General features: G+C 34.7%; 1 protein-coding gene across 1 annotated transcript; it reads right to left on the bottom strand.

Annotated features, from left to right (window-relative positions):
• Positions 1-1,443: 1,443 nt before the first annotated feature.
• LOC124373995 (cohesin subunit SA-1-like) lies at positions 1,444-22,979 on the bottom strand (the record flags this gene model as incomplete). Its single annotated transcript, XM_046832300.1, is given in 11 exon segments — positions 1,444-1,497; positions 1,499-1,606; positions 3,862-4,074; positions 5,050-5,232; positions 8,218-8,336; positions 8,437-8,536; positions 9,297-9,516; positions 12,490-12,638; positions 13,003-13,156; positions 13,425-13,650; positions 22,778-22,979. Coding segments are annotated over 11 exon segments (1,707 nt in total), but the record flags the coding sequence as incomplete, so codon positions are not given.
• Between the last annotated feature and the right edge of the window lie 2,517 nt (positions 22,980-25,496).

The following is a 25,496-nucleotide window of genomic DNA, read 5'->3' as shown; positions in this document are numbered from 1 at the left end:
AATCCTCAACTCAGTTTTTCTCATTACTGATTTGGTCTTCCAGCTTCCTGATAAAATATTTCCTGAGTCAAAAGTACAGTACTACTGTTTTTAAATTAAAACTTTAGAAAGAAAACAAATTTTTTTACAAATTTTTTTTATATATTTCTTCCTTTGCCTGAAAAGAATATAAAAAAAATCTAACTCCTCATTTATTCTACAATGAATAGCTAATACACAATATATTTTTCTAAAACTAATAATAAATCAGTGGTTTTACTCAATCTTAATCACCAAAAATTTACGGCTTTTTCATGGTTTTTACATTACAAATACAGGAATTCTCCAGTTGACAGTCTTTATAGACATTACGAATGAAAATAGAAAAAGGTGGTGTTTTTCACACAGAGTGGCCAATTTTCAGTAAGTAGCGCCAAAACACACGATGTGTGCACTGGCCCAGACCTCTGTACTTTGGCGTCAGTTGCCAGTTTCTTGCATCTAAACTCAGCTTAAATACAGATGTATTTCGTTTCTCAGACACAGCGAAAAAGGTGAACTATTTCAAACCTTTCCTTATTTCACTAACAATGTTGACAATTTGTGCAGGAATGGATGGATGCACCTATAAAATAGAAACTTATTTTAGCTCTTGGCTCCTCTCCAACCAAATACATTGATATCTATATTTAGAGAAGCCGCAATTAGGCTTACTTAATTACCGCTCACATGTGAACCAGACCTTGTGACAATAGTCACGGCGATGACACATGTTGATTCATTAAATCGCAAATTGTAAAGATGTTTTTCTGTGTGTACATTAAATTCATGGCTTATTTAGTGTTTTTTCACAATGAAAGAAATTTATGGGTTATCACACTTTCACAGTTTTCATGGTCAGGTGGGGACCCTGTAAATAAATCATGGTGATAATTTTAATAAGTAAGAATTTTGTGGGCATTTTCACTGTATCTGTATCTCATACACAGTTGGGTCATTTTATTGTTTATTGTTATTCATTTTCAAAAACAAGTTTGATTAAGTCTTTGCCATTACATTAAAAAGTAAAATACATTTTAATATTCAATAGTTACTACACAGGAAATTTATTTTGTTGTTGGTACAAGAAAACTTTTATTTATGACGTTTCACATACCATACTGGAATTTTATGAACAATATTAGGGTATGTAAATAAGTTTATTCGAGAAGAAACAACACATGTATGACATGAGTAACTGGTTCCTCATTGCAGAGTGAGTATGTGGTGCAGAATATTTAAAATCTTGGCAGACATAGAGCATGTTTAGGTTATTTTAGGAACTCTTTTACTCTTGTTGCCAATATGACATGTCCGTTACCATGGACCAAGTAATCATTACTTGTCCTGCACACGAGACTGTTTCGTTGAATTTATAACAACAGAACGAGTAACTGCTTCTTATGATCCAGCACCTCCACTCACCTCTTCCGGTAGTGTTCTGTTGCCATCCTTAGCTTCCACCACATCCTTGAAAAGGACTGCTCCAAATGTTCCAGCTGCCCAGATTGTGACAAGAGTAGAAAATTGCCACCTTCTTAAGGCTGTTGACAACACTGAACGTCTCATCATCGTCTGGTGTTTCAGCCTGAAATAAATTCAACGATTAATTAAAGATCAAAAACAGATATGATTATATGAAAGAAGATATAATATATGTATGTGAACACTTAAAAATTTGAACAAATACATTAATGTTTTAATTCATAATCTATACTTTTCTAAGCAATGCATTTGATTACTTAGATCATCGATTAATCAAATCAAATCAAATCAAAAACATCTTTATTTACATGATCATCAAGATACAGTAATGGCGTCAAACAATAAAAAGTTATATTAAATAGACTTTACAGTAGTTATACAATTTTAGTTATATATGTTAAAAATGTCTTGATCAGTCTTCTTCCACTGCAGGAACTCTTCAAGGCTGTAGAAAGGTCGCTGCAGTAACCATTCAGTCAGGCTTGATCGTAAGCTTTTTCCCTGAGTGCGTCTTATGTCTGTTGGTAAAAGATTGTAAAATTTTTGTTCCTGAGTATGAAGCCTTCTTCTCGTATAGGGTTGTCCAATGTAGAGGCAGGATATAGTTTGAAGTTGTTCTTGTTCCATAAGTATGTATATCTTGACCTTTAATATGCATGCTTCCGTCAACATATAACACTACTTCCCTGATGTAAAGAGCTATTACTGTCATAATTTTCAGGCTTATGAATGCTTCTCTGCAGCATTCCCTAGCTTGTAGCCCATACAGGATTCTTATGGCTCTCTTTTGTAGCAGGATTCCTGCTGAGGTTCCACCCCAGGATGCAAGGCCATATCTTATATGAGATTCTACAAGTGCATGATAGGCAATTTTTGAAGTAGCTTGATCGGTTGTCTGTTTGATGCGCTTTAACACGGCATACAGTGAGGTGTTGATTTTGGTAGTAATACTATCAGTGTGTTTGTTCCAGGACATGTCATCGTCAATGATGACTCCTAGGAATGTTGAATTGTTCTCCCTCATCACTTCTGGCAGTGCTGCAACTAAGTCTTTTTTCTTACCAAAGGCTATTTGTTTGGTTTTGTTTTCATTAACTACTAAGTCATTGAAGTGACAGTACTGGTAGGCCATATTGAGTGAAATTAATGATTGAACAGCTAGGGTATCTGCAGATTTCTTAGCTAGCAGCCTAGTCTGCAGGATTAGTCCTTGCTAAAATAGTTCCTTGGGTATCGAGGACATGGAACTGCAGTGATTCAAGAGCTACTTAAGTGAGCAGAAACAGGTAGTAACAGTGCAGCCAACAATCAATGGAATAACACGTAGAGCAATGTTGCTGCCATTAGCCATGACTCGTAGTGTTCTCCAAGGTTCTGTATTAGGTCCCATTTTATTAATTTTATTTACTAGTGAAGTACCTAATTTCACTGATTAACACTGTTATCCAGTCATGTATGCTGATAACAATGTCCCTGATTACATCTCACAGATCGACTGAGCTCCTTGAGATCAACACTTATATAGCAATTAACATGGCTCATCAATATTACACTGAAAGTGACTTGGTTTTTTAATCAAACAAAAATTTAACACATCATATTTGGAGAAAAACAAGCACAAAATAGCAATTTCATACGACTAAAAATTTCTCAAAATACAAAACACCTTGCACTAGTACTATTTAGATTGACTGGACTAGCACCCAAATAAATAGATTGAATTTTCTCTTCGAATTTTTACATCAGCATGTCATAAGCTCAGCACTGCATTGTTTGCCCTAAGAATAAAATATATAAATACTACGGAAGCCACCAGAACAGCTTATCATGCACTTTTTGAACGCAGAGTCCAATATTGAATTATACTTTGAGGGGCATCCTCAAATAACACCCTCCAGCAAATGATTTCTACAGAAACAGGTATTAAAACTGATGGTTGATATTGCAACCACAAGATAGGTGAAGAGAAACGTGCAAACACCACAACATACTCGCCATCACATCTTTTTACATACATGTCATACATGCATTGTACTTTACATACATGCAAAGTCATCATGCATGTTGTAAGCTTGAACTTGACTTGCAACAGCCAACATGACCGAACAATAGAAATGGGCTTGACTTCAACCTATCTGTGCACGAGACACCAAAAGTTATGAAGGAGCCTACTGCACAAGGTACCAAAAACAATACACCACTAAGATAAATTTTGTCATCAACTCTAGGGTTAAGTATTCATAACTAAATTACACATAAGAAAGATTTGTTAACTACAGATGGTTTTACTTTATCTTTGAAGTGTTTAAATGTTCTCACTATCTCTTACAATGCGAAGATCTCAACCGTATACTGGACCCCTTCGATGAGGCAGTTCCAGTCATCCATGGCCTCCTTGTACTTGTTGACAATGGTATCGACTAGAGTACTGCGCTGTACATCGCACCGGGTGTAGATAGCATTGCCGTCTGTACACAACACCTCCAGTGTCTTAGCACACGTCTCCAGCACATCTGTATCATGGTGTTTCTCCACCACCTGATGTAACTTCTTCAGCAACAGGTCTAAATTCTGAAAAATATTTTTGTAATGTCAGCTATGTTGGACAATCGACTAGCCGTAATCGATCAAGAATTCCTAATTAACTGAATTCTAGTTGGTGAGAGGTCTCAGTTACAGTCTGGTATAATAAGACTGAATGACATGCTGTAAAGTATATGAAATAGGCAAAGCAGTCATTAATGTACTAGTATAGCCTACTTAATCTTAAAATATGAATAGAGCAAAATATTGTATAAAAACTGCCCAGGATGATAACAATTATATTTGTCTTATATTGGGTTTTAACTTTGTCCAACTAAAAAATTACGACAAATAAAAAAGTTACTGCTTGGTATTTCTAAAGTTTTCACTTTATCCTCCCATTTCAGACCCCACCAGAATTAGTGAATTTTGATTGATTTACTTCTTATAGAAAATACTCTATCTTATTCAAGTAAAACTACAACAAAAGTGTAAACTTGATCTTGCCTCTTAGACTATAATATAAACTTGGGAGTTATCACTGTTCACTTTGTAATGAAATCCTCACTCCACGTGCTTGCTTGTTTTTCAGCTTTAGAATAGCAAACTTTACTTTGTTAAACATTTAAGTACTAAAAACAAGTTCGTTACTTGAGGTGTCAAAACATCTGAAACAAGAAAATTAAAAATTTAAGAAAGGTACTACTGCCAATCTTTCATTTGCAATTGGGCCAAATGATTTTTTATAGTTCAGTGAACATTTTATAGTTTATAATTTTACAATCTTCTATATAAATGGACTTCATTTAATCAAAAAGTGAATGATAAAGTTATTTTTGGTACACCTTGAAGTTAAAATTAATATTTGATGTTTCAACTTGTTTTTATGTATTAACAATCTCAAAAATGGTTTCATGAACATTATACTACATGATTGTGTCTATTACAGTGTTAACTAACAATGTTTAGTGTGTATTTTCTAGGATACAAAACAACAAGTATCACAGTCTGTAAGAGACTCACTGCTTCCTGTCTGGAGGTTGTGTAGATCTCCAAGTCAAAGTGCTGCGGGATGGAGATGAGGTTGGCAAGCTTGTCAGGATCGGCCCGATACTTGTCGATGAGAGGCGGCAGAGTGGAGATAAAGTGTTCTGTAAGCTTCTGCTTATCATCTTGAACCTGTTTGATCTCTTTTACTGACGGAATCTGTGGAGAATTAACATGGAAATGAAGAACCACAAACAAAATAATTTTAATGTTACTAAAAGATAGTTAAACTTCTTTTGGTAGTTAAATTAAACATCAATTTCAAATTTCTTCAGATATATACAAAATATTGATGCAAAACATCCATGATTTCCAATTCTCATTGTTTATCATAATTAGGAGTGTAAACCGAGTTATATGGAAAATAAAGAATTGTTTTACATATATGATATACAGTTTCCTGGTTACTGTTAATCATATCCACTGTTACAACTTCCTACTCCAGTTTATATAACGTGCATAACGAGCATCAGGATACAACACATATTGACCGTTAAGCTATAATTTAAAATATGTAATAACATTTTAAATTCCACTGAATGTGAAGTACTGTACTCAAGAAGTCAACATTGTTTTTCATTAAATACAATGCACAATTTGAAAAACAAGCTATTGAACCTCATAAACCTCAATTGTTTGACATTAAATTTAATTATCTCTTATTCAAAAAATAGTTCCACTGTGTATTGTTTAATTTTTTTTAACTTCCGAGATGGAACAGTAAACATCCATAGTAGACTGCTGTTAGCATTATCAACTATGTACTACAGTAGAACCCCTCATATCCGACCTATCCGACCTCGGGATATCCGACTCCTCGGGATATCCGACTCCTCGGGATGTGTGCCCGACCAAACAAAGGCTGCCTATAGTCCGACAAGTCTCAACGTGAAACATGACTCATCAGCGCTGTGCATTGTTTTCTCTGTTAAACGGCCAGTTGCGTTCTGATTGTCGACGTAAACGTTGCTCTACTTGACTGTTTTGTTTTCCGTGATTGTTGTACAATCTTTGGTTTGTGATTGTGTAAAAAACTGTGTTGTGCGATTAGTGAACGTTAGCTATGGCTACTCAAAAACGTAAGCATGGTGTGCGTTACCCTTAAACAAAAACTTGAAGTGCTCCAACGATTGGACCAAGGTGAGTCACTAGTAAAATTAGCCGCAGAGCTAGGGGTCGGCGTGACAACAGTTAAAGACTGGAGAAAAAACCGTAAAGACATCGAAACCTATTCTATGACCGTTGAAACGGAAGATGCTCTTAAAAATCGGAAAATGTTAAAAAAAACCTAAGTTAGAACTCTTTGACGAAGCTCTTTGGGTTTGGTTTTGCCAAGAACGGCGAAAAGGGACTCCTTTGTCGGGGCCTCTTGTAAAAGAAAAAAGCCGTAAAGCTGTTTGAAAAATTGGGAGGAGATGTTTTGAGACTTTCCAGGCAAGCGAAGGTTGGTTTCAACCGCTGGAAGCTTCGCCACGGCATTAGACATGTTGTTATTGCAGGTGAAAAGTTGTCTGCTGATGACGATGCTGCAAAAGATTTTGTAGAAAAGTTTCAAAAGTTGGTGTCGGATAGTAATCTTGTAGCCGAACAAGTATATAACGGAGACGAGAACGGACTGAACTATAAAATGTTGCCAAATCTACTCTTGTTTCTAAAAATGAGCCTGTTTTGGGTATAAAGCTAGCTAAGGATAGACTAACAATTGCTACGTGTAGCAACGCCAGTGGCAGTCACAAACTGCCGTTGTTTGTTATCGGCAAATCTAAGAAGCCGAGAGCTTTTAAAAATCTCAATATGTCAACACTCCCCGTGTATTACCGTAATCAATCCTCTGCCTGGATGGATTGTGCTCTTTTTAAAGAATGGTTTTTTCTTGAAATTCGTGCCCGCTGTTAAAAAACACTTAAAATCAAAAAAAAACCTGCCACTTCGAGCTGTGTTGTTTGCTGGATAATGCACCAAGCCATCCCGCAGAGCATGAATTGAAGAAAGGCAACATAAAAGCGATGTTTTTACCTCCACATGTCACCCTATTAATCCAGCCAATGGACCAAGGTGTAATCGAGTGGGTAAAAAGACGGTACCGAAAAAATATGTTGGGTCTCTTTTGGACAAAACAGAAGGAGGCTGCTCACTAATTGGAGGCCATGAAGATGTTAAACATAAAAACACGCCATCTATACCAGCCGCTTCTGCATGGGAATGAAATCAAAGAGACAAAACTCTTCAAAAATCGTGGAAGAAAATTTGGCCATCATTAAAACAAAGCGATAGTGCTGATAAGGACGATGATGAGCCCACATCATCAATGGAAGTTGACCTTGAAGCTGAAGAAAACGATGTCGCAGAAACTCTTCAAGACCTGCAGGAACTGCAACACGGTGTCCAGCTGCAACTGACAGATGTGGAGGAATGGCTGACCGAAGCTGACATGGCTGAGTCTACAAATGAAGAACTCAATGATGACGAAATAGTTGCTGCAGTTCAAAGCGCAAATAATGAAGACAGCGACGCTGAAGAAGAAGAAGTTGATCGTGATACTGGAGTGACGCATTCAGAGGCTAAAGACGCATTTGACGTAGTGTTGAAATATTTGGAGCAGAACCCGAGAGCTACACCTATGGACGTGTTGTGGGCAAAGAAATGGCGTGATTTTTTCAGCTAAATCAAGATTGGGTAAATTGGAAGCAAAAGAGTATTAAGGACTTCTTCAATTGTACTGTACACACTGTATGTAATTGTTTGCCTTTTTTGATTAAACAGTACAGTACTGTATTTTATAATATTTTTCGTTGTTACTGTAATATAAAAATGAAACGTTTTCCATTTTATAAAAAAAACTGTTATTTTTTATTAAAATGTACTGAAAAATAATTTTGTATTAAATAATTTTGCATTGGATACAGTTCGTAATTACAATTAAGCAGCACTATGTGTATTGAGTGGGTATTTTGTACAGTTCTGTACTAATAGTTTTTTAGTGCAATATACGGCTTTTTTTTACCCCGAAAAAACGTGTTTTATTATTCCTCCTCGGCTTTATCCGACCTTTTGGCCGTTCCGACCACGGCCCGGTCCCGTGAGGGTCGGATATGAGGGGTTCTACTGTAGTTATGGTAGTTGTGTGATGACAGTAAGACTGACCTTTCTGTTTGGACCCCTACCCACCGGTGCTTCCCCCATGGCTGCTTGCCGCACACAACATACCATCAGCTCTATCAGACTGGTCTCCTGCCTGTCGTCCAGGGGCTCTTCTTGGATACCTGCACACACAATGAAAGTAACATTTACCATACAACTGTACCAGCTTACAAGTTATCTATAAAACACAACATCTATATAACACACTGAGTATATCCTTACCAGGCTCTTCCAAGAGCAAGTCCGTCATGCATTCCCAGTCTTTCATCATGTCATTGCTCTCAATGAGAGAGTCCACTAGATATGCTCCGTGTTCATGTAACTGAAACAACAACACTCAATTAATGAAGTTTTGTATTGCAAAAACGCAGTACATGTGTTTAATATATTGTTGTTATTAATATATTACAACTGGTAAATACTATACAAACACAGAGGAAGTTAAGGAAATACTATTTACCTCTAGAAAACTGCTGTTACTATCTTCTAAATTGTTGTTTCTGTCTTCTAATGTTTAAAAAAAATTATGAGAAATAGATCTCCAAGTAATATTGTAAAATTTGAAATAATCCAAGAATCTGTTTGCAAGGCTTCAGACATAATCCTCACTATCATATTCTACATCAGGGCACTATCATATTCTAAAACTGAATAAGAGGGCATGAATGGTCTCTCCACGCCTGGAAAGGATTGGAGACTTTGACATTTTAATTTTCCAGAAAAAAAAAAACGTTTTATTGCAATGTTATTTAAGAGTTACTAATAATTTTGGCCAAAATATATGAGCTAAAATGGGGCTATTAAACTTCTAGTGGATTAAATATAATTAGGCCATCCTAATATTGATAACAAAAATCTTCTTCATATTTTTTAGATTTATTATGGACAGAAGCTGAAAACAGCTGTGACGAGTTCGCTCGTTTAGGACTATTAACTCCTTGATGCATTTTTGAATGGCATAAAGCAGCCAACATAACTTGAGATATTTTATGCCCATAACATACTGTTAACAAATAAATAGAATAATTAACACTTAGTGCAATTAGATACAACTTAGTAAATACAAAAGATGATCAACTGACCTCAGACTCAATGAAGAACTGGACCAAGTCCCGGATGAGGGGTGTATTGGGGAGCCGTTTCTTGCCCCGCTTAGTCCGTATTGTGGCTCCAACATCCTCAGGTACAAACAGCCGCTCGTTGAGGAACTCACCAGCTGCCTGGGCTACAGCTCGGTGACTGGAATACACCAACTCGTACACATGCTCACAGTCCTTATCTGTCAGGATGTCACGATGATGTCTGCATGGAAGAAGTAAGTTATAATTTGTTATGTTAGATGTGCAGGAGTGCAAGTACAATTGGCAAATACTATTGCCTAGGATTTTTTATGAGAAAATAATTTGTTCACCAATGATACTACAGTGCTTTAAGTAAGTCATATTTAAGTACCTACATTACTTATATTAACCCAAATGACAGTTGTAAGAATTGTATTTGCATGTTCTTTTTTGCTAGTTGTGCGCACCATTTAAAAATATTTAGAATAGTAGTTATAAGAGGTAAAGTATATACTATTATTTATTTTCTTGATCTGTATATTATAGTGTATTTACAGTTAAATGTAGTTATTGCATTCTAAATGAAAATAAATCAAATCAAATTTCTAAACCAAAACTTCAGAAAAATGTTTTAAAAATTTATTTTTATTTTTCAAAATATACAAAATCTGTCAAAAAAAGGTTTGTAACGGAAAACAATAAAAAATCCTATTTTAAACAAACTAATTTAATTTTTTAGAAAGTAGTACAATTTATAAGTTTCAAACCAAAGTGTGTATAAATATTATACATTTTTCAGTGTGTGTAATTATTTAATTATATATATAATATATATATATATATATATATATATATATATATATCTCAACTTAAACAGTGAAACATCTTGAAAAATATTATATAATATAACATGAAACTATTAGAATTTAATGTTCAATATCAAAGATCTGATTAAGAAGGTGACTGCACAAAGGACTACTAATAGTCTTTTGCCACTTTCAGGTTAAGAAATCTGTATTAATTTCATTACCAAAACAATGTACTTTAAGTTAGTTTTAATTCATACACCAATATACAGTTCACATAACTGGGCCAAATACATAGACCTATATCTAAACTTAAAATGCAGGTGGCTTGGCGAGTTGTGCTCCTTCCTTTGTTTTTATATGTATGTCACATATAAAAACAAAACTTGACCAAATGGAGATGGCCATTAATATTCTGATTTCAGGAGATGATCACCAAACCTGTATCCAAAAAGAAAATAACATTTTGACAGAACAAAGCCCATACCTGTCTTCAAGAACTAGCCAAACCTGCCAACAAAACGTTCCCAGTCGTCCAACGATACAGAATGCCAAGTCCTCTAAACAAGAACGCAGCCCAACTACTCAGAAAAGAGCATGCACTCCTCAATCAACCAGAAGAAGGAAGATAAATATGTTTAGTGTCTCTCTACAAGTAGCAAAAGCTGCTGAAAGATCAAATGCCCTTGGACCCCAAAAACCTGCAAACTTAGAGACTAAAATGAAGCTAAGCATGCCCCACCACTAAACTCAAAGCTGAGGAGAAACGGTGCAGACTATGAGGAATTCTTCCTGAAACACACTGCGTTTTACCTGGAGCACATGACAAAACACTATACCTACAAACAAAAAGAAAATCAAAACAGTGCACACCCAACCCAAATCCCACAACATAATTTTTTTAGACCAGCAACCCCAATCCAAAGAAAGACACAAAATACAACTCTAGAATGCAGCATGGCCCCACTAAAACTCAATTATCTACAAAACCCAAACACCTGACAGAAAATCATTACTGAAAATTGCACACCAAAACATCAACTGGCTATCCAACAAAATTGACAGACTGGCACACTTCCTTCAAGACGAAAACCCGGACTTCATGATAATAACGGAACATGGCCTGTCTAATGAAAAATAATGAAAATCTCCTTTCTACACCTAGAGCAGTTGTATTGTGGTATGTCATTTGTCCCATGCAACTACTCTATTCCATCCTCTACTAGCTGTACCTCATAGTTGTTTCTCTGATCACTGCTTCCCATTACATATTTCATTATACGTCTCTAAATATTTTTTCAACTTCAACTAAATTAAATACTTTCATAAGCCAGTCACATATTCTGTATATATGCATCTTAAAACTATTTCTACATAATGGGCTTTGTGAGAATATGCTTGTGTGATAAAACTGAATCTGGATTCATTTCTTGTGCGAAACCCTTCTGTGAAAAATAAAATGGATCAATGCTTGACCTTTGCTGTTTCGGTTCTCGAAAACTCCATAATTTGCTTTTGTTTCTCCCTTTATTCATGCTTTTGAAAACATCCTTGAAGAATGACATCTAGTTACAAAACATGTCTTTGTTCTGATGCATCCCATGATCCTGCAGCCAGTTTCTTTTCTCACCCATTTAAACTTTCAGAATTAGGGACCTATGTGAATCAGGGTAGTAATGTGTGAATATGTGTATTTGTTTTCATTATTAATTAATTCTCGTTCTTTCACATTGTTTTCATACTTTGTGGCTGGATCAATAATAAATTGAATCTCATTTTGCCCACAAGGTTTTTTACTGACTGTTGTATTAAGACATTAACATTACTGTGAAAGTCACATTGGTGTTTATAATACTAATATGTTTAGGCTTTTCATAAACATGTAGATCTTTTCTTATGTTAAAAAAACCCCAGATATATCATTATAATATATTGATATTGTAAGTCTTTTCTGTTCACTCTTATTGAAGGTACAAGATATAGAGTTGCTGTACACTAACTTAAGCAACATGAATAGAAGAGTGCACTCAATAAAAATTATGCAACCTAACTATTAAACATGTATCTTCCTTCTTTTGACCACTGGTACTCTTCATTTTCTAGCTTATACCAATATTTACAACACTGGATCCATAGTATAAATATAAATTATTAGATAACTAAATAGATAAATTTGAATAGTACACATACTGGGTAGAATATTTAATTTTGGTACTTAGAATAACAGGATTGGTAATAGGACTTTAAAGTTTTAACTCTTTGGGGTCTCATTAAAAATGGTTACATTTTCTTATTTACTCTCTCACTATAAAAGAATTAAAAATTAAGCCATAAAAATAGCAACAGTATCTTGTCCACGTAAACACAAGTCTTCACACAAAACTGTTATAAATAATTCAATGACCTACTTGAGGATACTGATGACAAGTCTGACCGCTTGCACTGCAACATCATACTCCTTGTCTAGTGTCATGGCCACGATCCTGTCCTTAAACTTGCTGGTGAACAGTTCCAGCTTTCCTTTCAGTTCCTCTGATGCATACAAAGGCTGTAGAGCCTGCAACACCACGCTCAATATTACAACGAAATTCAAATACAGATTATTTTAAATTAGTTGTTAAAAATGTAAACTCTACTATAAAAGTAATTGTACAAGTTTGTAGCAAAGTCAAATGGACACTTACAGTATATGTGCCTTACATATTAATTTAAACATGTATACCCTAAATGCTTGCAAAAGCTTTAACAAGTTTTATCAATTTAATTATAACCTGACATACATTATTTGCCATCTAAACAATAAGTAAAACGGATATTAAATATTTGGCACTCCAAATTAAGTAGAATCTATTTAAAAGACAATGACAAATGATAACATAATGACTCCATAGAAGAGGCAATATTACAGACTGTAGGCCTACCTGTAAACATTTCAGTCTCACTTCCCCCACTTTATCGTGTAGTGTCCATCCAATGTACTTTAAGTAGGAATCATCCAGAAAGTTCTGGTGAAACTTCTTCATCCAAACGCCAATCTCAGCCATACAGATGGATCTTATTTCCGGCAGAGTATCCCTAGGAAACAGGGAATTTGTTTAAAATTTTTCCCTTACAGTGTTGCATATGGATTGTTAACATTTAAAGCTCTATTATGTTAGAAACATCGGAAATACAAGTTTCAAAGTTAAAAGATATTTAAGGCTCTAATGGAATTTTTAGGGATGGTAAAAATAGCACAAGAAGGGATGAATTACAAAAAAAGTGGGTAAGAGATAAAGGGATGTGCTCATTGTCCAAAGAGAATGGTAACAAGACAAGGTGAATATATTATTATCTTACTAACCTATATCTGTGGACAAAAACTGACTTAAACATGTAAGTCAACATGTTTTTGATCTCATCCATGTTCTCCTCTAGCTCCTGCCGCTTGGCCATGAGAGACTCAAGTCGGTCACTGGCTCGCTTGTCCCGAGCTTTTTGTCGCTCAGCCTCATACTGTCGTTGTGTATTGTCCAAGTTAACCGACACGACCAGAGCTACGTCTACCAGTGCCGTCATCAGCTTCATGGCTGCCAACAAACAAAGTTCCTCATCACACACTAGTATATAATAAGAGAGAAAATGTTTCATTTAATGTCAGCCTATTATAAAATGTGGTAACAAAGAACAAGTCCAACCTTAGAGCACGAATGGTGTTTCAACATTCACAACATTTTGGTACTATCGCTCAATTACATTATTTTTCATCCCTTGATTGTCAGTCCATCTTAAAAGATGGTAAACTTGCTTGTGTGTATAACTTCCAGTTCATGTAATTAAAAATTTTCAAAAGCTAACTGCAATGGTTAGTTAATAACAAGGAAATTAATACCAAAGCATATGGTGACTAACTTTGCTCAATATATATTTTGTGTTTCTATCACAGTTTTTAACTTTTTCATCTTTTTGTTCAAGGGGAGACATGGTAGTTTTTAATACTTTTCTGTTGAAATTTTTCAAAATGTATTCACATTCATTTTCAAACAAATTTCCTGAAAATTAAATAAGTCATATTATTTGTTTTAGATCACTTATATAGAACAATGCATGAAGACAACTTTGAGTAATACGTAATTATCAACAGGTGATAGTTCCAAAAATTAAAACAAAATAATACATGTTATGATTATGATACACGTTTTCATATACATGCCATTGTCATGTCTATTTTAGAAGAAAGCCTTTCCAGAACTTTTGAAGAAATGTTTATATGGCGGTACACAGAATCTGAGTGAGTACCAATAACATGATCGGATCTTGCATTCCAAAAAGGATATTTTTCTCTTACGGAATAGAATACAGCTTAAGGGGACCTGTCAGTGAAAAAACAAATTTAAAACAAAAAATTTTTTTTTTTACTTATTTTAATTCAGTAGCTCTTCCTGAATACATTGATACCAAAAACATGTTATTCTGTGCACTTATTCACATTAAAAATTAGTTTTATTACTAAGAGTACACGAAGCCGAAAATGACATATGTTGGCCACTTCAATAGTATACAGTGTTATGGATGAAATCTACATAAAGCATTTTTTGGATCATTTGCAATCAGCTGTTTTTATTTCAGCTACAATCCAGTTAGCAAAACATAACCTCAAAATTGTAAGTCAAATTGTTGTTTTGAATAATATTTAACTGTTTATTGTCTTAGTGTTTTTGAGAGATGGCTAGACTAAAAAAGTTTGGAAAAAGGCGTAATATTTCAAAAACTAAAACAAATAGTAGTGTTGTAAATAATAGTGTAAATAGTAGTGTTGTAAATAATAGTGTAAATAGTTGTTCTTCTTCAAATAATGTAAGTAGCTCTACTAGCAGTGAATCTTTTCATAGCAATAGGCCTATGCCTGTCAATGAAGGTAGGCCTAGTATACCAAGTTCTTCAGCAAAGAAGCTCAAGAATATAAAACTATGTGCAGAAGAGCCTGAGTATTATGGACATAATTTCAAGGATGGTAATGTTTTAGTAAATATTTCAATACTAAACAAACAACTGTCAAAATTTGCGGTTTGTAATCAGTGTTTCTCTGAACTTTCATTAGAACTGTTTGAATATCCAGAAAAACGGAAAGGAATAGTGTCTAGATTATCACTCATATGCAATAACTGTGATGCTAATGTAGATTTTATGACTTCTGAAAAAACTGAAAGTGGTTGTTTTGAAAACAACATTAGGTTAGTGTATGCGATGAGAAGTTTTCGGCAAAGGACGTTAAGCGGCACAGACATTTTGTTCGGTAAATGAACTTACCCCCAACCCCCCTTGAGATTTGATAGTTACAATAAAGAACTGAGTAAATGTATTTCTGAAGTAGCTAAAGAAAGCATGCAAATTGCAAAAAGAGAAGCTGTAAATGAAAATGACGATAACAGTGATCTTAGCGTAATATTCGACGGAACCTGGCAGAAGAGAGGTCACTCATCATTGAATGGTGTGGTCACCGTGACAAGTGTAGATACGAGTAAGGTACTTGATGTTGAGTGTATGTCTAAGTATTGCAATATTTGTAAGGGTAAGCAAGTTCTTAGCCCATGAAGGATGTCATGCTAATTATAGAGGAAACCAGTGGAGGGATGGAAATAAATGGTGTTGTCAAAATATATGAGCGCTCTGACAAAGGTAATAATTCCTACACGTTATGTGAATTACTTAGGCGACGGAGACAGTAAAGCCTTTGAGGTTGTAAACAATAGTAAAACCGTATGGACCTGATATTACAATACAAGAAACTTGAATGTATTGGACATATCCAGAAACGTATAGGTGGTAGGCTCCGAAGACTGAAGGAAAAGTACAAGGGTGTAACATTACCCGATGGCAAGCCTTTATCAGGAAAAGGAAGGTTGACTGATAATATAATAACAGAGCTACAAACTTATTATGGAACAGCCATTAGACAGAACTGTGATGATGTAGATAATATGAAACAAGCAGTATGGGCTACTTTTTTTTCATAAGTTGTCTACTGCAGACAAACCTCAGCACGGCCTATGCCCAGCAGGCACAACTTCGTGGTGTAAGTATAATCGAAGTAAAGAATTGAATGGAAACAGGATTTTTTCCGGACATTTGCCATCGTTAAGTGAAACAAGAAAACAGTAACACTACGTTTCGAGATCTGCAATCTGATCTCTTCTTCAGGTAAAGAACTAACCTAATACATAATTACAAACTAGGTTTAAAATAAACAAATCTTACTAAAGCGTTGTGGCACGCCTGAGTCAGGAATCACAACCTACATGTTTGTATGTCAACTTCACTAACACTAAAGAACATGCACTTAATAAAAAAACTATACAAAACACCAATCATTAAACTAAACTACGGAATACAGGTCACAATATGTCTTCACTCGTCTACTAACCATTTACGACTGACCAGAGGGGGTAGCCAATGGTAATCGTGACGGCCGGCTAAAACAAGATGGCGGAAATACAAGGGAAGGGGAAACAGGAATGGGCCCTTTCGTTATTATTGGTTCATGCGAGATGAACTTCTTAAAACCATATTGTGACCTCCGCATTGGTTTATTGCAAATATCCGATCCGTTTGATACTTTTGGTATTCTCTTTAGTTCATTTTTTAGAATTGGCAACCAAAGCGGCCTAATCTCGACTGATGGTTGACTGATTGGTTGGTCTGCCAATTTAATGTATGTTGCCTCAATTAATTTCCTTTTGAAGAAAATGTGGTTCCCGATGTATTATGTGGGCTTCATCCCAATTCATATGATGGTCTTCGGACCAACAATGGTGTGCAATTTTTTGACTTTTTCTGTGAAACCCTTTCTCGTGTTTTCTTTGTGTTCTTTTATCCTTATGTTTAGTGGTCTTTTTGTCTCGCCTATGTATTCCCTATTGCAGCTACATTTTATACTGTAAACACAGTTTTTGGAATCCTGTGTGCCATTTTTTGGTTTTGTTTTTACGAGACTTTGTCTAAGAGTGTTGTGTGTTTTAAACGCGGTTCTAATGTTGTACTTTCTACCTACTCTTCTAATTTTCTCCGATAAATCCCCGGCACATAAGGATTGACATAAACGCAAATTTATCACAATTCTGTTTTTTCTGACTCAGGAATGATTCTTCTGGTTCGTTTGCACTTATTAATTACTAATTGAGGGTATCCATTGCTTTCTGAGATCCGATTCAATTTTCTTAAATTCTTCTTTTAGTCCATCTTTATCTGAGCACAAGCTCTTTGCTCTATCAAACAACGAGTAGGCTACTCCTTCTTTGACAGATTTTTTGATGGTTGGATTGATAATTTAAATATTTTCCTGTGTGTGTTATCTTCGAAAAACAGTTGTCTTAAGGACATCCCTATCTCTTAATACACACACATCCAAAAAGGGAAGCTTGTTTTGGACTTCCACTTCCATTGTGAGGCGGATGGAAGGAGAAATACTATTAATGTGATTCAAAAAATTATTTAATTCAATGTCTCCATGAGAAAAAATAACAAAGGTATCATCCACATACCTCCACCAAATCTTCGGTTTGAACTGAGCTGAAGCCAAAGCTTTTCGCTCGAATTCCTCCATAAAGATATTGGCGAAAATAGGAGACAGTGGAGAACCCATTGCCATCCCCCTCATCTTGACGGTAAATTTTTACCCTCTAACTCAAAATAATTGCATTGAGTGCATAGTTTCTAACAGTTCCATAATTACTGGCACGGGAAGTTTAGTTCTATATCCTTTAATGTTTGGTCTTCTTTGAGACGTGATTTAATAATTCCGAGAGTTTCTGGAACTGGTACATTTGTAAATAGACTTTCGACATCAAAACTTACCAGTTTGTCAGTTTCAGTCAACTTTATGGATTTTGACTTCTCTACGAAATCCCTGGAATTTTTGATGAAAGAGTCAGTTTTTTTCCTACCAATGGTGTTAAGATGTCCAAGAGGACTTTAGACAAATCCCTGCAAGGTGAATCACGAGAACTAATGATGGGCCGGAGAGGGATGGTAGGTTTGTGGATTTTGGGAAGGCCATACATATGGGGGATTTTGGAGTGGTGAGGAGTTAATTTAGATCTAAATTTATCTGAAAAAAATGCTTTGTGTTTTCTTAAGGTGTTTTGCTACTTTGCGTACAATGAAATCAGTCGGGTCTTTATTTAAAACTGTATATTTGCCAGTATTTAAAGTTTCCGCAATCTTTTCTTTATACGCTACTGAGTCAAGTACCACAGTAGCGTTGCCTTTGTCGGCAGGTAAGATTTTGACCGTGTCATCTTTCCCCAAGGATCGACCTGGCCTTTTTCTCCTCTATTGTTAAATTGGGTTTTGTGGGAGGAATTTTTCTGAGTAAAAGACTGGCCCTCGCAGCGGAAGCGGTCACCCTGTTCCTCAGGTAACTGTGAAACAGCCGACTCAATTCCAGTTACGAAATCCAGTGCCTTTACCGATTTTTGTGCCACAGAAAAGTTTAAACCCTTGGATAATACTGATATTTCCGCTTCATTCAGGATTTTCGAAGAGAGATTGATTACGTTTTTATTATTTGCATCCGTATTCACGTTGCCATCCTTAGGCAAATCACATTTTTTAGGCCTAATTTTTTCCAGTTTGGAGATTTTCTTTTTCTTATCTGTTTCAGAAACTTTTATACATCTATTTTGGATGCTTTCGAGAATGTTGTTGAATTCTGTACCGATCAGTGTTTTTAATTCAGTTTTTTTTTATACACTCAATACTATTTTGGAGGAGGTATTTTTCACGATGATGATATGCAATTCTTTCTTTAAGTAAAGATTTTAGAAGCAAAAGACAAAATTTTACTGGCTTTCCTACTATGAAAAGGAGTTTTTAGAGTTAACCCCTATAGGCATAAGGTCTTCAACCTTACATTTATGCAAGAAAGTTAAATGATTAATGGTGTTTAGTTAATTTTAAGATGCAAGCTCTCAAGGTCTTTGATTTTGTTTACTGGTTCCGGGTCCGTTACCGAGAATCAATTCTTTGTTTGAAGGTTATTTTTGACGATGGAAGGATTGTGAAGGAAACAGGATTTTTCCGGACATTTGCCATCGTTAAGTGAAACAAGAAAAACAGTAACACTACGTTTCGAGATCTGCAATCTGATCTCTTCTTCAGGTAAAGAACTAACCTAATACATAATTACAAACTAGGTTAAAATAAACAAATCTTACTAAAGCGTTGTGGCACGCCTGAGTCAGGAATCACAACCTACATGTTGTATGTCAACTTCACTAACACTAAAGACATGCACTTAATAAAAAACTATACAAAACACCAATCATTAAACTAAACTACGGAATACAGGTCACAATATGTCTTCACTCGTCTACTAACCATTTACGACTGACCAGAGGGGGTAGCCAATGGTAATCGTGACGGCCGGCTAAAACAAGATGCGGAAATACAAGGCCCTTCCCCTTGTATTTCCGCCATCTTGTTTTAGCCGCCGTCACGATTACCATTGGCTACCCCCTCTGGTCAGTCGTAAATGGTTAGTAGACGAGTGAAGACATATTGTGACCTGTATTCCGTAGTTTAGTTTTAATGATTGGTGTTTTGTATAGTTTTTTTTATTAAGTGCATGTCTTTAGTGTTAGTGAAGTTGACATACAACATGTAGGTTGTGATTTCCTGACTCAGGCGTGCCACAACGCTTTAGTAAGATTTGTTTATTTTAACCTAGTTTTGTAATTATGTATTAGGTTAGTTCTTTACCTGAAGAAGAGATCAGATTGCAGATCTCGAAACGTAGTGTTACTGTTTTCTTGTTTCACTTAACGATGGCAAATGTCCGGAAAAATCCTGTTTCCTTCACAATCCTTCCATCGTCAAAAATAACCTTCAAAACAAAGAATTGAATGTTGAACCACCATTACCAAAGAACAATATACCATTTACAATCATGGAAGTAATCAAGCCCATCTATCAAGACTTAGCTAATCCTACCTTGCTAAAAAAATGTGTCCATGGAAAAACACAAAAATCAGATGAATCATTTCAATAATATGATTTGGACGCGAGTTTCAAAAAATAATTTTGTAGGATTAGAAACATTGAAAAATGGAGTGTATGATGCTGTTATATGTTATAATGAGGGAGTTTTAGGAAAGGCAAAAGTTATGGAAAAGGTATGTGGAAAATCTGGTGCAAACTGTATTGTGGGACTAAAACGTCAAGATTTGAAACGGGTCTAACGAAGCTGAACAGGCTATGAAAGAAATTGAAAAAAGGGCTCGTGTGGCAAGACTAAAATGTAAAAAGAAGACTTCAAGACAATGAACAAGTATCCGATGATCCACCAGACCTATGGATATGGTGCTCATTAGTGGATATAAGTGCGATTATTGTGAGTTATAATCAATAATTTTTTTTATTTTTGAATTTCCGAAAGTTGTGTATTTTATTACTTAGGTACCAATATTTCCTAAAGTAATTTATTGGTTTTTTACGAAACTTTCACAAGTTATTTATAGTATTATTAGCAACAATAATAAGCTTTTTTCTAGAAGATTTGAATAAATATGAAGTTTTTATAAGAGTTTTTCAATTTAATTGTATTGATTTATTTATTTGATATAAAATACATGACATTAAAAAAAAACCCATGCTACCAAAACTATTTATATTCCTTATTATTATTTTTAAAGAACTATACGACATCAGGTTAAAATTTCATGAGGTTTTATGCATTAGTTGCTGAGAAAAGTGTACCACAATATGTGTAATTTAACATGGGCGAGATAGGCACTGACAGGTCCCCTTAATGTGTTAAAGGCTTTAGCATGTTTTAATTTGGGAAACACAGTTGGATATAGTGTTAGCAAAATTAGGCATTGTTCCAGAAGTGAACTGTGTTAGTATCCTTAAAAAACTCAAGGAAATAAGAATGACAAAAGCTCAGAAAACTAGACATATAGGAGAAAAAGTGCCGCCAAAGCTCTACTTGAACAAGACTAAGGTTGGAAGATTAGTACAAAGTATATGAGAAAGACTCTCTAATACACTTAAAAAAGAACTTAGCTAACAGCTTACAATAATAATAAAATATAAAACGATATAAAATAACAATGCAAATAAAATAATTCGGTACAAACAATGAGATAAACAAATAAATAAAATAATTGGCCATAAAAAAACGGGTAATGGAAAAAATTCATTTCTTTCTTCATATTTTATTTCTTTTTCAAGATTATGTATGTTCAAAGGAAATGAAAAACATATAGATATGTTCAAAAAACACTTAAATACCAAATCCAGCCTGATCTAAATTTTATTAATAAAATTGAAGAAAACAATGCAATGAACTAACTACCTTGATTCAACTACAACCAACATCAACAAAAAGCACAATTTCAAAATTTATAGAAAACCAACACACACTGATTTAGTTCTATTCCTCGCCAAATCACCCACCTCACCAAAAAATGGATACATTCAAATCAATGATCGATAGATTACACAAAATTCCAATGAAAACTGAAGATTTTAATAAAGAATTAAAATATTAATAAATACATTGCCCAAAATAATGGATACAAGCCGAGCATAATTTATGTATTATTGAAGAACTACAAAAAGAAAGAAAATAAGAAGAAAGAGATATCAAACAAATTCGATCAGACTATCTTGCTAAACATTGCCACAAAATTAACAAATAATTTAACAAACAAGGATATCAATTGGCTTTCAAAACTTCTAATAACCTCGGACTTATAATCAAAAATAAAAGTAATTCAACAAACCAAAATCAAAATTCAAAATTTAACAATAGTGGAGTAAATAAATTAAAAAGCAACGATTATAAAAACCCCTATATTGGACAACCCGGCAGATCCATCAAAATTAGATTTAATGAATGTATAAAAACACTGGACATTGTCAAATTAAAAACTTGTTAATTGTTTATATTAACTGTTTTTTAAATAGTATTCTTTACTATTTGTTTAACATATTGAATTTAAAATATTATTACTAGTTCCATTCATTGTTTATTGCCTAGAGTATGGACGTTGTCACTTTCTTTTATTTTTTATACTAATAGGGAAAAGAATTATATTATTTAGTTAATAAGATACATGGTAACAAGTGATTTTTTATATAATTATAATGGGTGATATAGTGTCTTATATTAATACCTAGATAAGAAAAGACCAGTGAGGGATGCAATCAGTTAAAAATTATTATTTTTTATTTTGGTAAATTCAACAGAATGAAATTGAGTGTGGAAAAGCCAATTGTATAGTTATACTTTCAAATCTTTGAGAAGATATAGTTCAATAAGGTGTCTTAAATGGTTGTATACTTTTAATAATAAAACTGTGTCTTACCTAGTCTGTGAAATTCTATTGTTGTGTTTTTCTTGTGTCTAGTGTAGTAATTATGAAGTGAGCTTTTAAATGTCAACCATGTGAGCTTTTAAATGTCAACCATGTGAGTTTTTAAGAATGTAAATGCCCAGATAATCAAATATCAAAAAATAACAAGGTGCAATAGACTGAATGTGGGTACTTCATTTACAAGCTCAATTTGAAAAACTAACAGGTCACTAATTGATCTTAAAGACTATGAGAAGCTTTTTGCCACATTCATCACTACCTATTAACCTATTTCAAATTTCAACAACTATTTCTTAGTGAGTCACATGGAAACAAAATGATTAGTATAATGAATTACCAGCAAGTGTTGCAGTGTGCCTGAAAGCTCGAACTTGGGAGTCGGATAGTCCAGTAAGTAGGGATATCACATTGTCCATCAGGTACTGATCATAGATAATAGAGTACTGACACTGCTTTACAAGTTGAGCTACAAAGTCACAGAAGTTCTGACGGAACTTCTTCCACTGCTGGCCTGTCATTATCAGTGGATATTCACCACTTTCCTGTCAACAGAACACTAGAATGTATCACACTACTAAAACATACTGAAGATATTACATCTACTGTCAATATTATCAGTTGAGATTTCATTTTCATTACTTTTACTGTATGATTTTCTTACAATATTAAAGATTAGAGGTATTTGTAAAAGCCATTTTTTGGACTAAAATAATTGTTAAAATAGCATTTTTCAATTTTTGTACCATTTTTTGTTAGTAAATTGTATAAATTAAAAACATTATGCAACATTAACACATTCACGACGACGTGCGCCACATGTGGTACACGGTGATCTTCTCATGAGCGCGTCGTGTACCACGTGTGGCGCACGGCCCACATTACAGCAGTGTCGTGTACCACACGACAATGTGTGTGTGTGTGTGTGTGTGTACACGAACAATGCATTTTCAAATGGCTCTCTGAAACTAACGTTTGCCTAGAAGGTTCTACGGCGTCTATAAAACTCTTATAATATTTTTCATTCAACGCAAACTCGTTTTTCCCAAAATTGGTGTAAAAAATTAGATAGTATCTGAATAGTTGTTTGCCGTGTTTGTGATAGCTAATAAGCCTATCAGCAAAGATGAACCTGTAAACCTTTATGTTCTTAAACTTAATATATATTCATACATTTAGAGTAGTTATTACGGGTAGATAAAAAAAGTTGCTCACGTTATAAGTTATGAGTTTAATCAGCAGAAAGTGACAAGTCTAACCTAACAAATACTTTGTAAATTTAAATAAAGTAATGAAAATAAGTATTAAAAAAACTCTAAATCTAAATGACATTTTTCGTCTAATGTTTGTTATTGAAACAGTCCAAACACATAGCTGGATTATCTGTGCAGTCTTTGCAGAAAGTTGTAACTCCCTTGCAACGTTTTCTGGCTTCTGTTGTTCCATGACAGGCAACTAGACTCTCATAAACATCGTTTTCTTGATTGCTTAGCCAGGCCATCTCTCTTAACTAATTTGTGTTTTTGGGTAGGTAATCGTCTTGCTGAAAACAGCACATTAAATGTTGAAATAACTCTAGAATGTACCCAGCAATAACTCTAGTGCAACCTTCTTGTACCATTTAGACGTTTTTCTCAATGGGCTATAATACAAACTCATTTGGTCTGATACGTCTACGCGCTTTTTGGCATCATTGTAAGCTAAAACACAGCTAGGTTTCATGATTGGTTCGTTATTTCTATTGGTTTTTTTATGGGGCAATAAGTTGTCTCCATCCTCAGGTCGAGTACTTATCAAGTTTACTCGCCTTTTGTCAACCCAGCTGATTACTTTTACACCTTGTTTGTTCTCCTGCGCATACACTTCGTTCACCCTTTTTCAATTTCTTGCTTATAACAGTCTTTGGATTAGACTTCAAATCCTTTCTCAAGGTACCACAAAGGTAAGTTTTTTCTTTTAAGCAAGGCCTCAGCTAACTCGACACTGTTGTAATAATTATCAGCGTACAGCAAACGGCCGTGGCCTAAGAAATCATGAATAAGATGCAGCATTATTTTTTGTTTGTGGCCTTTTCCAGATGTAATGTCACCTTTACCTACGTATATTTTGAACTTGCAGGTATAGCCATCAGGAGAACAAAGCTTGTATATTTTTACACCATATTTGTGCGATTTGTCCGGCAAGTACTGCTGGAAATTAAGCCTGCCTCTCCACGGGACCATGGTCTCATCTATAACTACAGTTTCACCTGGAATCCTGACAGCTTTGAATCTATCATTTAATATGACCTGCAGTTTTTGTAGCTTTTTAATCCTGGGTTCTTCGCCTACTGCTTCTTCATTATTATGAAAATGAAGACATCGAAGAAGGATTTCAAACCGCTCTCTCTTCATAGCCTGTTTTATGAAGTCATTTTTAAACATGGTGTCATTTGACCAGTAAAACCTTATTTGAGGCAAAGGGCACATCCCCATCACAATCAAAATCCCTAGAAATTGTTTTATTTCTCCACTAGTACAGTCAATCCACTGCCTCATAAAAGACCTCTGTTTGGGGATATTGTTTGAAATATCGTGCTGGGCATATCGGTTTGTTTCTTCTACGATGAGGTTAATAATATCGTCTGGTAAAAACTGCTCTAATACTGTTACAGGATTTGATATGTCAAAATCATACACTAACCCTTCATTGTCAGTATAGGGAAATTGTCTGACGGTACTCTTTATGTCATCCCACTCATTACCATTGTCATCATTACCGGTACTTGTTTCAGTTTCACCATTTGGCCCATCATCAGTTTCCGGCACATCGCCATTGGCGGTTTCATTATTTTGCTGATAAGGTTCTTCTAGTTCTGATCTTGTATTATTTTCATAAATATTTACACCTAATTCATCACCTAAGCATATATTTTGTGATAAATAAAGAACTGCATTCTGAAGGCTTACGTCATCTGAAGTAACAATTACATTTTCTTCGATATTTAATGCATGACTTACTTCATTTGCATCAAGTTCCTCATCATTACCGTCTGCATTTGAATCCTCACTATCTGCTTC

Source organism: Homalodisca vitripennis, unplaced genomic scaffold (genome assembly GCF_021130785.1).
Source record: "Homalodisca vitripennis isolate AUS2020 unplaced genomic scaffold, UT_GWSS_2.1 ScUCBcl_6873;HRSCAF=14292, whole genome shotgun sequence".
In the NCBI taxonomy this organism is placed as follows: domain Eukaryota; kingdom Metazoa; phylum Arthropoda; class Insecta; order Hemiptera; family Cicadellidae; genus Homalodisca; species Homalodisca vitripennis.
This window is presented reverse-complemented; position numbering and strand designations above follow the sequence as displayed.